This window comes from Phyllostomus discolor, chromosome 10 (assembly GCF_004126475.2).
Source record: "Phyllostomus discolor isolate MPI-MPIP mPhyDis1 chromosome 10, mPhyDis1.pri.v3, whole genome shotgun sequence".
Taxonomy (NCBI): Eukaryota; Metazoa; Chordata; class Mammalia; order Chiroptera; family Phyllostomidae; genus Phyllostomus; species Phyllostomus discolor.
The window spans coordinates 5,999,569-6,013,683 of record NC_040912.2 but is presented as its reverse complement, the minus strand read 5'-3'; the positions used below and the strand labels follow the sequence as shown (position 1 = coordinate 6,013,683).

General features: G+C 48.7%; 1 protein-coding gene across 1 annotated transcript in view; it reads right to left on the bottom strand.

Moving 5' to 3' along the window:
- AOAH (acyloxyacyl hydrolase) overlaps positions 1–14,115 on the bottom strand; it is a 126,413-nt gene that overhangs the window by 95,265 nt on the left and 17,033 nt on the right. The window contains exons 2-3 of the mRNA XM_036010406.1: positions 13,998–14,093; positions 3,818–3,884 (exon numbers count right to left, since the gene is read on the bottom strand). Of these exons, the coding sequence (XP_035866299.1) occupies positions 3,818–3,884; positions 13,998–14,093 (163 nt within the window). The remainder of the gene's footprint in view (positions 1–3,817; positions 3,885–13,997; positions 14,094–14,115) is intronic.

Here is a 14,115-nt window from a genome sequence, read left to right as displayed (position 1 = left end):
TCGGCCCAGGAAAGACTGTTGGAGAATGTACGAGATGCAATGCAGCCCGTTGTGCTCCCGGCAAGGCTTGGGACAAGGAAGCCTAAGCCACACACCGTTGTGTGAAATCCTCACAAAATCTCCAGACACATAATTACCATTCCCACCCACTGTTGTTTTCTTTGTCCCAGAGCGGCAAGTAGGACCCAAACGGTCGTGGTTTAATAAGAGCTGTGCTTCCTCCTGCTGCCTTTACAAGGACAGAGGTGCTCGGGAGTGAGGCACATGCAGAGGGGCAGACTTCAACGTGTTTGGCAGAGCTAATTAGCACCTTTAATTAGGACTGCAGTAGAATGAAGTCATTGATGAGACCATCATCATAAACCAAAAGAAGGGGATCAAGGTCAGGGTTAAGTTAGCAGAGACAGAGTGACAGCCTTCCATACGTGAAAATGAACAAATTCAGGCCTTTTCATTTTATTTTTGTTTTCAAATCCTCACCAGAAGATATGTTTATTGATTTTAGAGAGAGAGGAAAAGAGAGAGAGGGAAACATCAATTGGTTGCCTCCCGTACGTGCCCCGACCAGGGATAGAACTCGCAACATAGGCAGGTTGCCCTGACCCGCAACCTTTCGGCGTGTGGGATGATGCTCCAGTCAGCCGGGCCCCCAGCCGGGGCAATTGAGACCTTTGACCTCACTTTCAAAGGAGGCCCTCATATATCAGTATAAATCACAGTCGCAGAGATACACTCGCACCAATGACAGAAGTTTTTTCCTCTTGCAACGTTCCACTTTTATCCGCTTTCCGGACCCCCATCCCTAGCGTGTACCATGGACTTAAGCATTCCTATAAATCCTGTCATTATGTGAATGGCACGGTTGTATTGCTTTGCATTTTTGCTGTCTAAAACATCATTAATTACCTTTCCAGTGTATCGTAATTGTTAGAAATCCCATTTTTTAAAAGATTTTAATTATTTATTTTTAGAGAGGGAAGGGAGGAGAAAGAGAGAGAGAGAAACATCAATGTGCGGTTACTGGGGGTCATGGCCTGCAACCCAGGCATGTACCCTGACTGGGAATTGAACCTGAGGCACCTTGGTTCGCAGCCCATGCTCAATCCACTGCGCTACGCTAGCCACGGCCCATTTTGCATTTTTCTTCTAAAAGTGTTAGTGCTGAGGCTTCTCCTGATCTCCGAGAGCTCCCGGGTTCAGAACACAAGTTTCTGTGATTTAGCGGAAGCGTAAACAGATTCCAGGAAGTGCGGTAAGACGAACCGAAGATGGATGGGGTTTGCCATGGCAACCTGGGGCACAGTGGAGGTCCAACCCAGGTACAGGAGGGCCCAGTGTGTGGTCCCTGGCTTGGATTGGATGCTCCTCCAGGTGGTCCTCCCTGCATGGCCCAGCTTCTTGCAGGGCGGGGGGGGGGCGGATAATCCTAACCCCATGTGCCCCACTTCCTAACAACACCTGTGGCTTGCCTGAGGGTATGAAATGTAACTGCTGAATAATTAGTCCATGAATCACTGAGAACTGACTGGTGGGAAATCATGAAGCAGGAATGATGCTTTTGGGTGAGGAAACAGTGTTGGAAACCTAAAGTTCAGATAAAACTAAATCATGAGGTTGTCACTTCCAGGGCCCACTTCAGCCCAGAACTGTATCTGATTTTTTTAACAGATTGTATTTATTTATTTTTAGAAAGGGGAAGGGTGGGAGAAGGAGATGGAGAGGAACATCCGTCTGTTGCCCCTGGCACGCACTCCAGCCAGGGACCAGACCAGCAACCCGGCACGGGCTGACCAGGCATCGAACCTGTGACTTCCGTTTTGTAGGCTGATACCTGACCCACTGAGCCCACTGGTCAGGGCAAGGACTGTATCTGTGTTGATTAAAACCCCTTGTCAGAAGAGCACACGGTAAGAGGAGAAATTTCAACCAGCAAACCGCTAGTATGGGTGCTGGAAAAGAGTGGACAGACCACAAAGGGGGATCGTTGATTGCCTCTGTCTTCTTCAAAGCGGCCCACCCCAGACTCGTGAGACTTAGTCATCTCGTGACTTTGAATTGTCTAAAAAAAACCCCTTCCTCCCCTTCCCACCACCGACTCGGAGGGGACCCTTTGCTGGTGGCTTGCTGGGCCCATTCTTTCTCAACGTCCCATGTCCACTTGTAGTTATGATTTGGGGACCGTCCCGTAGACAGTCCCCGTGTGCAGTAACCGAGTACAGTGTCGGTCTGTCCCCCCCGGTCCTTGAGCTCATCTGGCCCTCACACTGGTGCTCTGCAGCCAGCTACCGAGATTGCAGGGTTTCCCAATGAACTCAGGCCACGTCCCTTTTACTCCCAGAATGCTTTGTAGCCAATCTTGGGTGCTCCCTTTTGGATATCTGGGGTTACTGCCCTCTCTCTCCTGTGGCTGTGTTCCACCTACCTCTCTGGCCCAGCTGACTTTTCCCCCCCAGGCAGCTGGCTCATGCTGGGTATGTAAACAGGTTCATTGCACAGGTTCAAAGATATTTTTTTAAAACATGCTTAAGGAATTTTCTTTGGAACGGTCTGCTCATAGCTCACCTGTAGCGATAACTTTGTGGCTTTTTAATAATAATTAACTATATAAATATTTATTGAAGACCTTCCATGCTTGAGTATTGTACCAAGCCTGGAAAAACAAAGCCCTTACCCTCTCTCCCTCTCTTCCCAAAAGTACCTAGGAATTCTAAGAGGATAAAATACAGTCCTACCTAGCCCTCAGGTGCTTTCCATCTGGTTGGCGACTCAGAAAAGCGAAGGGAGAATTCAGTTACAAATAAATGTAATAAGTGCGAAGTGCAGCACTGGGATGGTGAGTGTGCGTGTGTGCTGGTGGCGGCGGTGGTGGGGTTTTTATGAGTACTTTAGCCTGGGGAGGGTCAGGGAAGCTTCCAGAAGGAGTGACCCGGAGCCGAGGTGCAAGGCAGCAGGGTCTGTCTGGCGTAGACAGTTTGCTTGTGCCAGCACAGGGAGTCATCCGTGCCAAGATCCCGAGGCAGCACCCTTCTGGGGAGAGTGCTGTGTGTGTGTGTTGTGGTGGTCAGGGCGGGGAGTGGGGGAGGGGGCATTACAAGCAGCGTGCCTGGGACATGCTCTGGAGCAGCCCGGGATGCACCTTGGAGTGTTCCCGGGCCTTCGTAAACAGCCTTGCCAGGTGGGTAGGTGATCCTGTAGAGGGGCGCGGGCCTTTCACAGGTGGAGCGGGCCATGATTTGTTTTGCATTAAGAGAGACTTGGAATTGATTTATGTGGTCCAGTGCCCCTTAGTGAAAAGAGAAAAGATACAAGAGAGAAAGGAGGCGATGATAATGGTAACGGTGCAGGTGTGGGGCACAGAGGGTGTGCGGGGGCCTGGGAGGTGAAGAGGGTCAGGAAGCCGGAGGCGGCGAGGGGGGAAGGGCAGGGCTGCTGTGACCTGAGCACCCAGTGGGGAGGGTGGAGGGAGGGGCTGGGGCGGCTCAGGGGAGCTCAGGGACAGGGTCGAAGGCCTGTGTGCCCAGCCAAGGGGATCCCGTCGCATTACTGGAGTTGGTGGAGTTCCTCCTGACAAGGCTCTCGGAGAGAAAACTGAGCCAGACAGCCACACAGTGAGTCAAGGGAGCCTTGGCCCAGGGGGACGAAGGGCTTGAGCCCCGTTTGACTGGTTCCCTTGTTGACAGGAGACAGAAAGCTCAGGGCAAGTCCACGTTCCTCCTCCGTAAGTACCTCCCCTGGGAGACAGAGCGGGCCGCCTCCCTGTTGTACCCTCCCCCCCACGTCCCAGCAACAGAATCAGTCCACGTGCCGGCATACTCACAGTTTTATGATGTCCGGCCCAAACATGCTAACCACGACGTAGCAGGTGGCTTTTAAGAACATTTTTTCTAGGAAAAACAAAGAGGGGAAAATGGAATTTTTTATTAGGATGAATTTAACACATGAGTTAATAATGATCATCTTCGCTCGGAGCTGAAGCTGAGTGATTCATTGATCATTAATTCAAGTCGTTAATTTTACGGGTCCGGGGGAGATATTACAGTTAACGTAGCCATTAAAATGGCATTTCCACTGCGGGTTTGTGAGAATGCCTGTTTGTTTCCTGGGCCTGCGAAAGATCGCCTGTTTATTTTAAAACCAGAGTTAAATTCTGGGGTTTTGTTTCATTTTCCGTAGCAGCGCGCAGCTGAATGCTGGGGACCTCGGTTGTGGACGCTGAAAGAAGCAGGACTCACGTTAAAGTAAATGATCTGAGATACCATTTGGTGGAAAATATTCTTCTCCGGTGTTCACCCCGGGGGAAACGGACTTCACTTTGGCTGCTCGGTTTTTGCTGGGGGTGTTTCAGGGCCGAAAGGGGGCTCACAGTCACAGGGGGCCTTGCCCTGCCGTCCACAGCAGGGGACACACTTGCGCGCACACACACACACACACACACACACACACACTCCCCTCCCCCCGTTAGGAGAGGATGGGAAAGCTCTGTGCACAGCGAAACGTGGTAACTCCCTGCTCCCCCGTCTCCCGTTTGTGGTTTATTATGAACCCCGGTAACCCCACGCAGGACCTTCGCATGGTCGGGGACAGATTGGGGCTGTCCGGGGAAGGGGCGGGAAACCCCTCCGGGGAGATTTCCATTTTGTCACGCTGCTCCTCTCGAACGGGGCTGCCCTTGCTTGGAGGTAGGGTAGCGAACAAACAGGATAAAGACACAGAACTCTCTGGTTCTTCACTTTCTCGGTGGTAAATAATACCAATATTGCTTTTATATTAAAAGAGGTATGGTCATAGGACTTTCCTTTGTTACAATGAGGCATAAGACTTCAAACACCTTGTGCTTTAGAAGCAGGAACTTAAAACTCATCCCCGTGTTACTTTTGACCTTACAGAAATTAAAAAACAAAAAAACAAAACAAAAAAACAACTAGGAGATTATACTATGAGCATCGCCATGACGACAGCAAATTCAATGACTTGGATGAAACGGAAACATTCCTAGAAAGACAAACTGCGGGAACTGACTCCAGAATAAATAGATACTCGGGACCGACACGTAACAAGAGATTAAATTAGTTATCCAAAGTTTCCTCAAAGAGAAGCTCGGGCCCAGATGGCGTCACCGCACTGCACCAGCTATTTCCATAAAGCGTCCGAACACACATTTCTGCGGAGAGATATACACATGGCCAATAAGCACGTGAAAAGACGCTCAGCTGTTAAAGAAATGTAACTCGAAACCACGATGAGGTACAACTTCGCACCCGCACTGAGATGCTAGAATAGGAATGACGGCTGACAACACACGTGCTGAGGAAGGAGGCTGTGGGGGCCCTGGAGCCTCACACCCTGCTGGGGGGGGATGGGAAGCGGGGCAGCCATTGTGCTAGACAGCCTGGCAGCTCCCCAAATGGTTCGACACAGACCGACCGTGTGAGCCGACACTTCCACTCCCAGGTACTTACTACCCCGGAGACCGAACACGTGCATCCCCACAAAATCTCGTCCAGGAACGGTGAGCAGCAGTATTCAAAATAGCCCAGAAGTGGGATATTGAATGCCCACTAACTAATGACTGGATGGACAAAAGGGACGCATTCACATACATGACAGAACCTTATTCGGCGCACGGAGCGGTGAGCTCCTGACACAGGCTACAGCGAGGACGGCCTGACCAGCGTCCTGCAGACGGGAGAGGCCGCTACAGAAGACGTGTCTCGCAGGATTCCGTCTATCTGAAAGCCTGGCACCAGCAAACTCACAGAGACAGACAGGAGATGGGTGGTGGTTGCTCGGGGAGTGGGAGGAGGAACTTTGGGGAATTGCAGGGAAGGGGTGGGGTCCCTTTTCGGTGTAATGAGAAGGTTCTAGAACTGATTGTGTGGAGGGAGGCTCCACTCTGTGAATACAGTCAAGGCCCTTGACGTCCACACTTCACATGGGAGAATTGCGGTGTGTGAATTATATCTCAATGTAACTGTTTAAAAATAACATATGTTCTTCTTCTCCCTCGGTGCCCCTTTTAGGGGCCTGCAGTGCAGGGCGTGCGGGAGCTCTGAGCTGTCACAACTCAGAGACCCGCGCCTCAGCCCCAGCTAACAGGCTAACGGGCTAACGGCTCTGCCCTTCGCCGGCTTCCTGCCCACCCTGGCTGGGTTGCAGCCCCCTCATCTGAGAGGTGAGCCGTCGTAGGGTGCAGCCCCCCACTACCCCACCTGGGGAGTTTGGAGTGGTCAGCATCATGGGGAAAGCACTTCAGAAGTGAGATTCAGGTGTTGCTGATGTAGAATGAACTTGGCCAAGAGCAGAGTGATGTAAAAACCGACCCTAGGGTGTTCTTCGGCAAACTTGAAGTACTGCCTGAAAGGCAGAAGAAATGTGTTTTCTTCCTGGTAAAACAAGAGGTGCGTGTTTGTGTGTGTGTGTGTGTGGGGGGGGTATTTTTAGAACCTTGTTTGCTCAGTGGAAGCAAGGCTGCCCTCATCCTCTGAGCGGGATCAGGCCAACGCTCGGTTTCCTAGAAGGGTCCAGTGATGGTTAAGAGGGAGGGGCTGCCTGACTGGTGTGGCTCAGTAGGTTGGAGCGTCGTTCTGTGAACTGAAAGGTCATGGGTTCGATTCCCAGTCAGGGCACATGCCTGGGCTGCAGATTCGCTCTCCAGTCAGGGCGTGTGTAGGAAGCAACCGGTTGATGTTTCTCTCTGTCTCTCTTTCTCTCTCTAAAAGTGATAAAACAGAGAGAGTGTGTGTTGGGGCTCCTGGAGCACTAACAATGGCGTGATCTGAGGTGGCCCTCCGAGGGCCAAGTTCTAGGTTGACACTGAGCAGTGCGGAGCAGAGGTGTATGTGCAAAGTCTCTGGGAAGAGCCAGGCAGGCCCGGGCGGCCACGATCAGGTGGCACCGTCACCGACACCCCTGAAGAAAAGACTGGCACTAACATCTTGCCAGCAACCTAGGTGACATAAAATGGACACGGCTAAGTTGTGCCTGTGCCCAGGAAGGCACAAGAGCATGTGATTTCCAAAGCATAGCGAAGATGTGGAACAGCATTGAAAAAAAGAGTGGCCACTGCCAAGGGCAAAGAAGGGTTAGAAAAAGAGTAATTGCTTAGTCATCCTACCTTAGGGTATCCACTGGGTGGGGGTGTGTGCAAATGAAACATAGAACATTCCGGATTCTAAGTCACCTTCATGTTGGCCAGTACTTCTGCCTCCCAAGACCCTCTGGAGAGCGTGGTCATTTTCACCTCATTTTGTACAAACGGGCACCGAGGTTTAGGGGGCTGATGACCTGCCCACACCCCAGACAGAGTAAGAGGTTAGTAAGAGTTTAAAATCTTTTACTGCAAAAGCCCATGCGATTGTCGTGTGCATTTACGTCGGGTGTTTTATTGGTGCCTCCTCTACCTCAGCGCCCATGCGATTTGTCGTGTGCATTTCAACGTACTCGGGGTGTTTTATTTGGTGCCTCCTCTACCTCAGGTGTGGCAGGGACTGACACACAGTAGCCACTGATGAGAAATTTGAAACACAGTGGGATGAACTGAACACAGAGCCGCTTCGTGGCTGTACGTGGGTGGGCAGAGGGAGGCTCACAGTTGTCTGCATGGAACATGATATAATAATAAATAAGGACACAAGAGTAAACTTTTTGCGTACTCACGACAGGAAACCAGCTTTCACCCTCCCCAGTTCATTCTAGGCAACAGTAGATTTCCAGAGCCCACAGAACGAGAGGAGAGCTGCCTTGCTCCCTGGAAGTCCGCGTGAGTTTTTTCACCACCGTATTACCATACAGAGATAAGGTTTCTGCATAGCTGACCCGAGAAGGTGAAGTTCTAGCAAGACGCTCAGGGCATGTGAGTCCTCTGACCCCTAGTGAGCATGATTCCATTAATCATTTTTTGCGTTAAGGAGTCTGAGCTCCTTCCAAGGTGTTTACTAATGAGAGCCAGAGGCAAACGCAGTGGGGTGAGCTGAAGGTCAGAAATGCTTTGCACAGTTCAGAAAAACTCTCTTCCCGGCACACACAGGGAAGAAAGGCTGGCTGATGTACCGAGCTGTGGTTCTCAGGGAGAGCCCTTCTGTGCCTTCTCGCCGAGGTGATGTTTCTGTGCTTGATTAGCTGTGGTGATGCAAGTGATATGGCTTCAAACATTAGAGATAATAACAACTGTGTTAATGCGCACGGTTTCATGTCCTCCGACTCCCATTCTCCCAGCTCACCAGACAGAAGGCAATGCAGGGAGCAGGTGGCACTGCGGCCCAGGATGATCATTTTCTCGAGGCAGCCTTAGCTAGAGACAGTCTTTGTCGTCTGATAACTCACGTGACCATTCCGTGCACGGTTTAACACCCTCATAAAAAGGAAACAGTCATCCCACCTGCCTTTATGTCTGTTCTGCCATGAGAAAGAGCCTTTCGCCTGAACTGAGTACCTTATGACCATCCAGGGGAGGAATGTTAATTATTACAATGCCAGTAACCCCAGTGACAGACTCCTTAATCCTTTGAAATTCCTCCACACTCCGAAGGTGACTGACCTCTGCAAACCAAAATGCCCACTTTGCTTTCCCGATGAAATACGAGCTTCCATTTTTCCAGAACTGGCTTCCAGCCTTCTTCGTACCTCCGCAGATGCTGAGATTTCCTGCTGTGAGTCAGAGGGGGCTGAGACGGCCCCTTGAATGCCGGCGATCTTGGTTTGGGCTGCCTGTGTTTGCGAGTATTTTAGGATGGGATAATTTAGGAAATAAGATTATTACTCAGCCTTTCAATTTTTGGACCACACCACTGTGCCAAGAAAAGAGAAAACGAAACGCAAGGTACAAATGGTATCATCTGTCAGTGTGGTTTGTCACACGGAAACGACAACCGATCAAAACAAGTCTCGGTAAGGAAGACTGCTCTGCATAATATTCCCCCCGTTCTCTCTCCCTCAGAGGTGTGAACGTATAAAGGACGGTTTGTGATAGGTCGTGGATGTCCAGTAACAGGAAGATGGATGAATACGACGCAGAATATTTATATGGTGAAGAACTATAGAGTAACGAAGAGGCCTGACCCAGCTCTGCACATCTCAGTGTGCAGAGCCCTCAAACATCCTGTGGCGTGAACGCGGGGGTTACAGGGCAGTGCGTACAGCTGACGTCGATGTGAACCTGAGGCCCCCACAAGGGACGGTTCTAGAAAGATGATGGTAGAGGCAGTAGAGTTTTGGAATTCTTTGAATCTCTACCAAATCTCTGTCTGTCTCTCTCTCTCTTCCCCCCTCCCCCCTCCCATGTAAAGCAACCCAAACCAAGATTGCTGGTGTTCAGGGTACCATCTTGGCCCCTTGCCCCACACTATGACTAGGCAAGGTAAGACTACCCACAGCCACATACATGCCTTGTGCGTTATCAGTGTCTGTGCAGAGAGTAGAGAGAAGCAGTGGGTGTCAGATAAACCCAATGGTAGGAGAACCCCCAGGTAACTCAGATAGACCCAAGGGTAGGAGAACCCCCAGGTAACTCCGAGGTGTCCGCTGGAAAGCACGGCGGGCCAGCTGAAGAGCAGCAGCTGGGACCGGAGGGGCTTTGCCTGTTGCAGTGACAGGTGAGTCCAGAGCTCCAGGTGAGAAGCACGAAAGAGCGAGCGCGGCCTGGCCGACCCAGTCCGGGACTGACCCACCGGGCCTCCTCTGTAGGAGAGGGACCCCAGTGGGCGGAAACTGCTGGGCTTGGGGTCAGCACTGAACAGGACAGAAGCAATGTAAAGAGAAATAAAAAAAAAAAACGTGGGCGGAGGAGTGGATTCAGACAATCTCAGAGAGCCACCGCCCCCTTCTTTTCAAACTGTGCAGAAGCAACAGAAGCAGGAGCTCCGTGAATTTAGAAAAGCTACCCTGAGCCACTTCCTTTTCTAAGAGTTTTAGGAAACTAGTCTCATACAGAATGAGCAACAGAAATGTATCTAGGTCAACTCCCATACGAAGTTATTATAAGGAAAAAAAAAGAGTAAGGAATAGAACAAAATTCCTACAGATAGCAAAAGCATGCCAGAAAGCCATGCCAAAAAGGGATTAAAACAAAACATAATATTTCAAAATGCGCTAAGAAGCGTTTAGTAAAAAGATGTAAGACGTGAAAGAACAACAGAAATGAAAATCATAAAAACGCAGATACGGGATAAAAGAACTCAGGGAAGAGACAAGATTATTAAAAAAATGAGGATGAACCAAAGAGAAAAGGAAGAAAAGGCTAATGTCTTAAGAGAAATAGAAAGGTGAAAAGGAGGGAACAAATTAAGATATAAAATAAAGAGATAAAAGGTCTTCAAGAGAGAGGCAAAATATTGAAGGTAGGCAAAGAAGATTCAAAGTATGAATAATAGAAATCCCTGAAGAAGAAAACCAAATGAAGGCAACTGAACAAATACTAAAAACTTCCCTAAAATTGCAAGTAATGTGCTTGAAAGCCCCTATTGTGAGAGCACAGTGCATCCTCAGAGCATCCGTGTGCAACAAAGAACCCCGAGACCTATTCTAGTTAGATGGCTACATCTTACAGGAGAAAGAAAAAAAATCCTTTGAACTTCTAGGCAAAAATAGACTTGTATGAAAAAGAAAACTAGATTATCATTAGGCTTTTTAATAGCATATTTCAGCTACTCAGGGAAAGAAATTGCGGGCCAAGGATTTTTATATCCAGAAAAACACTGACTTTCGGTATAAAGGGCACAGACAGTGTGTTATGAAACATGCAAGAAATTCAGAGAATATTTCCCAAGAGCCCTCCTGAGGAATGAGCTGGAGACAGCAACTCAGCGAGACCAACATCCTCGTAAGGGATGATGGTGAACATCCATCTCAGGGCCGCGTGGGACGAACATGAAAGGAGAGGGGGAGGGGAGCGGGTCTCGTACGTGACGGCGGGATCCTCAGATAACATAGTGCGGCGATTAAATGAGAATGGGAAAAGCGCAGGCAAAAAACCATTTTAACTGCTCTCGATGATCGTAAAACATATTAATGGTAGCCGTATTAGAACTGATATGCTGAAGCTGCTCTGTGTGCAGAGAGGGACAGGTAGGTGAATCATTATGGGCTCTTTTAACTATCGATCCCTTTGTCCTTGAGAACCAGGACCGAGAGTGTGGAAAGAAGCAGGTGACAGCTACGGAGAGAAGAGATGAAGAAAAGAAATCCTGTAGCCCTTAAAATGTCAATATGAACTCATTAGATATATTATTTTAAAATTATATATGTAAATGGATGTGTGTGTGTGTGTATTTGTATCAGTGCCTACTGCAGAGGCTTAGAAAGAATGATCAACTCAATAGCAATGAGTGTCCCTATGCATCCAGACTGTGGTTTTAAAATATTTTCCCTCCCAAAGCAACTGGGGCTTCTGAAGCAAATGACTGATTTCAAACCTGGGCTGGAAAAGTGTGAGACAGGTTTGGGACACCTGGTCACACCACTCAGGGACAAAGCCGTCAGTGGTGGTTACTTAGGGTCATGTCAGAGGACCCAGGAGCCAAATAGAAGTTTCCACTGGTCAAAGTTGGGACAGTTTGAACTTCAGCAAGGTAATAATTGAAATAGACTGAAACTCATCAAATATGTACAAATTCATGAGTTCACAATGGCATTTTTTTTAAAAGATTTTATTTATTTATTTTAGAGAGGGAAGGGAGGGAGAAGAGAGAGGAGAGAGAGCGAGAAACATCAATGTGCGGTTGCTGGGGGTCATGGCCTGCAACTCAGGCATGTACCCTGACTGGGAATTGAACCTGCGACACTTTGGTTCACAGCCCGCACTCAATCCACTGAGCTACGCCAGCCAGGGCTTGAGTTCATAATGACATTTTAAAGAAAGCTAATTGACTACTTCGGGATGATAATAGAAAGGCAATGGATTATTTGAAAACTGGCAAATAGAGCAAAAGAATTAAGTGTTTATCTTTTTCTAGTGTGAGCAGTACCATCAGGGACTTTGGGGAAAACGTCTATAAAATGATGGTGAGGACAGGCACTGTCTCTAAATACGGGTCCGACAGAAGTGAGGCCTGCTTGAGTGTGGTGGGTAGGGCACGTGGGTGTCTCCCACGAGATGGACAGCAATTTGAACACTTCACCGGAAACGTCGTATAGTGTGCTTGAGTGATATTGTTATGTTACAGAATTACACGCTTTTGATTTTGTAATAAGAGTTTTGTCATAAAAGAATTTATAATAAAAAAGGGGGTTGTTATTTTTGCTGAACTCTGTATATTTCAATTACTAAATGAAATACAAACGACAGGTTAAGGGACCCACTTTGCAACCCCCTGCAAACTATGGGTCTGGTCATTGAGCACCAACAACCGTTCACATCGCAAAAAGAGAAAAAAGAAAAGCACTTGTGAGGGCCTTCTAAAGAAAGAAAATGCCAGCACATTAAGTCTCGCCAAAAAATCACGCTGGGGTCTGACCGAGCCGCTGGACACAGCTGCCAGTTTTCGGGGACCATGGAGCACAGAGAAGTGTGCTCAATTATACCACAGGGACGCACCCAGGGGAATCCAGGGAAACTCCTCAGGACACGTTCCACAGCTGAATTACAAAGAAGAGGAAGGGATGGAGAGGCAAGTTGTGGATGAAAATAGCGGGCAAAAATTTTAAAGCTGGTCAAGACGGTGGTGTCTGGGGATGTCCCCTTGGGTGATAACGCTATAGCACCATGCAAGACATGATTGTAGCAAAACCCAAGACATGGTCCTTCTTGGCGGATGGGGGACTTAGGAGGGGTGTGGTGTGTGGACAGGCCTTCTAGAGGGGCTACCTCTGTGTTCCTTCTTGACCTGAGCTATGTTTACAAGGTGCTGAAGGTGTTCATTTATTCGTGGTCATTGTCTACATTTGGTTCACCAAGAAAAGGTTAAAAGAACCAACCAACCACAGAACAACAGTGTACATTGGTGTGGGGTCACACAAGTGGCTGTGAAAGTATAAGGCTTGGTAAGAATAAGGACCCATTAAGTCATGAGTGTGGGTCTCTGTAGAGAGGTAGGAAAATGGAACTGGCAGTCGGGGAAACCGAAGGGCATTTGAAGGTCATCCTAACTCCACAAAAGAAGGACTGATTGTAAATATGTCCACATCTTGGCAATGGGGAATCTGGGATTTGGTAAACATGTGTTTGCATAGTACCCTCTCCCAGTCTTTATTTTTGAATTAAAAAAATCGGCTTTGTGGAAAAAATACAAAAAGATTAAATCAAAAGAAAAAAAATAAAGTGCAAAATAAAAAAATTGGCTTGGTAGCTGCATGTACTACATTCTCTGAAAGCGCTTGTGCTGTCAGCACAGCATGAGCTGCGCATCAAAGACACAGCCGACTTTAGCCCAACAGCCCTACTTAGAAAAAACAGAGTGGCATCCTCGATGAGTTAGTTCCTTACTGTTGAATAAATGACCATCGGACCCCCGTGGAAATGTATTCATTGTGACTAGTCACCTAGCAGTATCCTTAAGGGACAGAAGACATTTCTTTCTGCTGAGATTGAACCACAAAGCATGACTTGTTTAAACCCGCAACCGGCCCCTTCTTTTGCAGAACACAGAAGGATTTGACCGAGATCCCGTTCAAATCAGTGGAACGTTCCCAGGTTGCTTTGGTTATTTCCCATTTGGAGTTTGGAGAGTCAGTTGTATTCTCAGCCAAAAGCTTCATGTTGGGTCGGTGCATGGGGTCAAATGAGCATAAATTATTAAAATCGTTCATCTTTGATCGTGATGACCATGACTGGCCAATTATTCTGCCGTGGTGGGAGAGGAATGGCAGAGGAGAAGCCTGGCCCGCAGGGATTTTCTTGCATTTGTTTTAATTTCTAGGAGCCCGACAGAATACCAATTTGTAGAAATAACACAGTCAGACGCCCCTCCACAAGGACGGCCGGTTGTAAACTTGCTCAGGGTGACTCACCGAGCGAGAAAGAGAGGGAGCTGCCCCACCCAACACGTGGCCCCTCCCGTCCTTACCGGGCAGGTAGCTGCACAGTCTCTCCATGGAGGCCTGGACCGAGGAGTTGTGAACTTGGGCCAGCTGTTCAATCACCGACACCGCCGCCACACACCCTGCAGGGCAGAAGACCGCGTC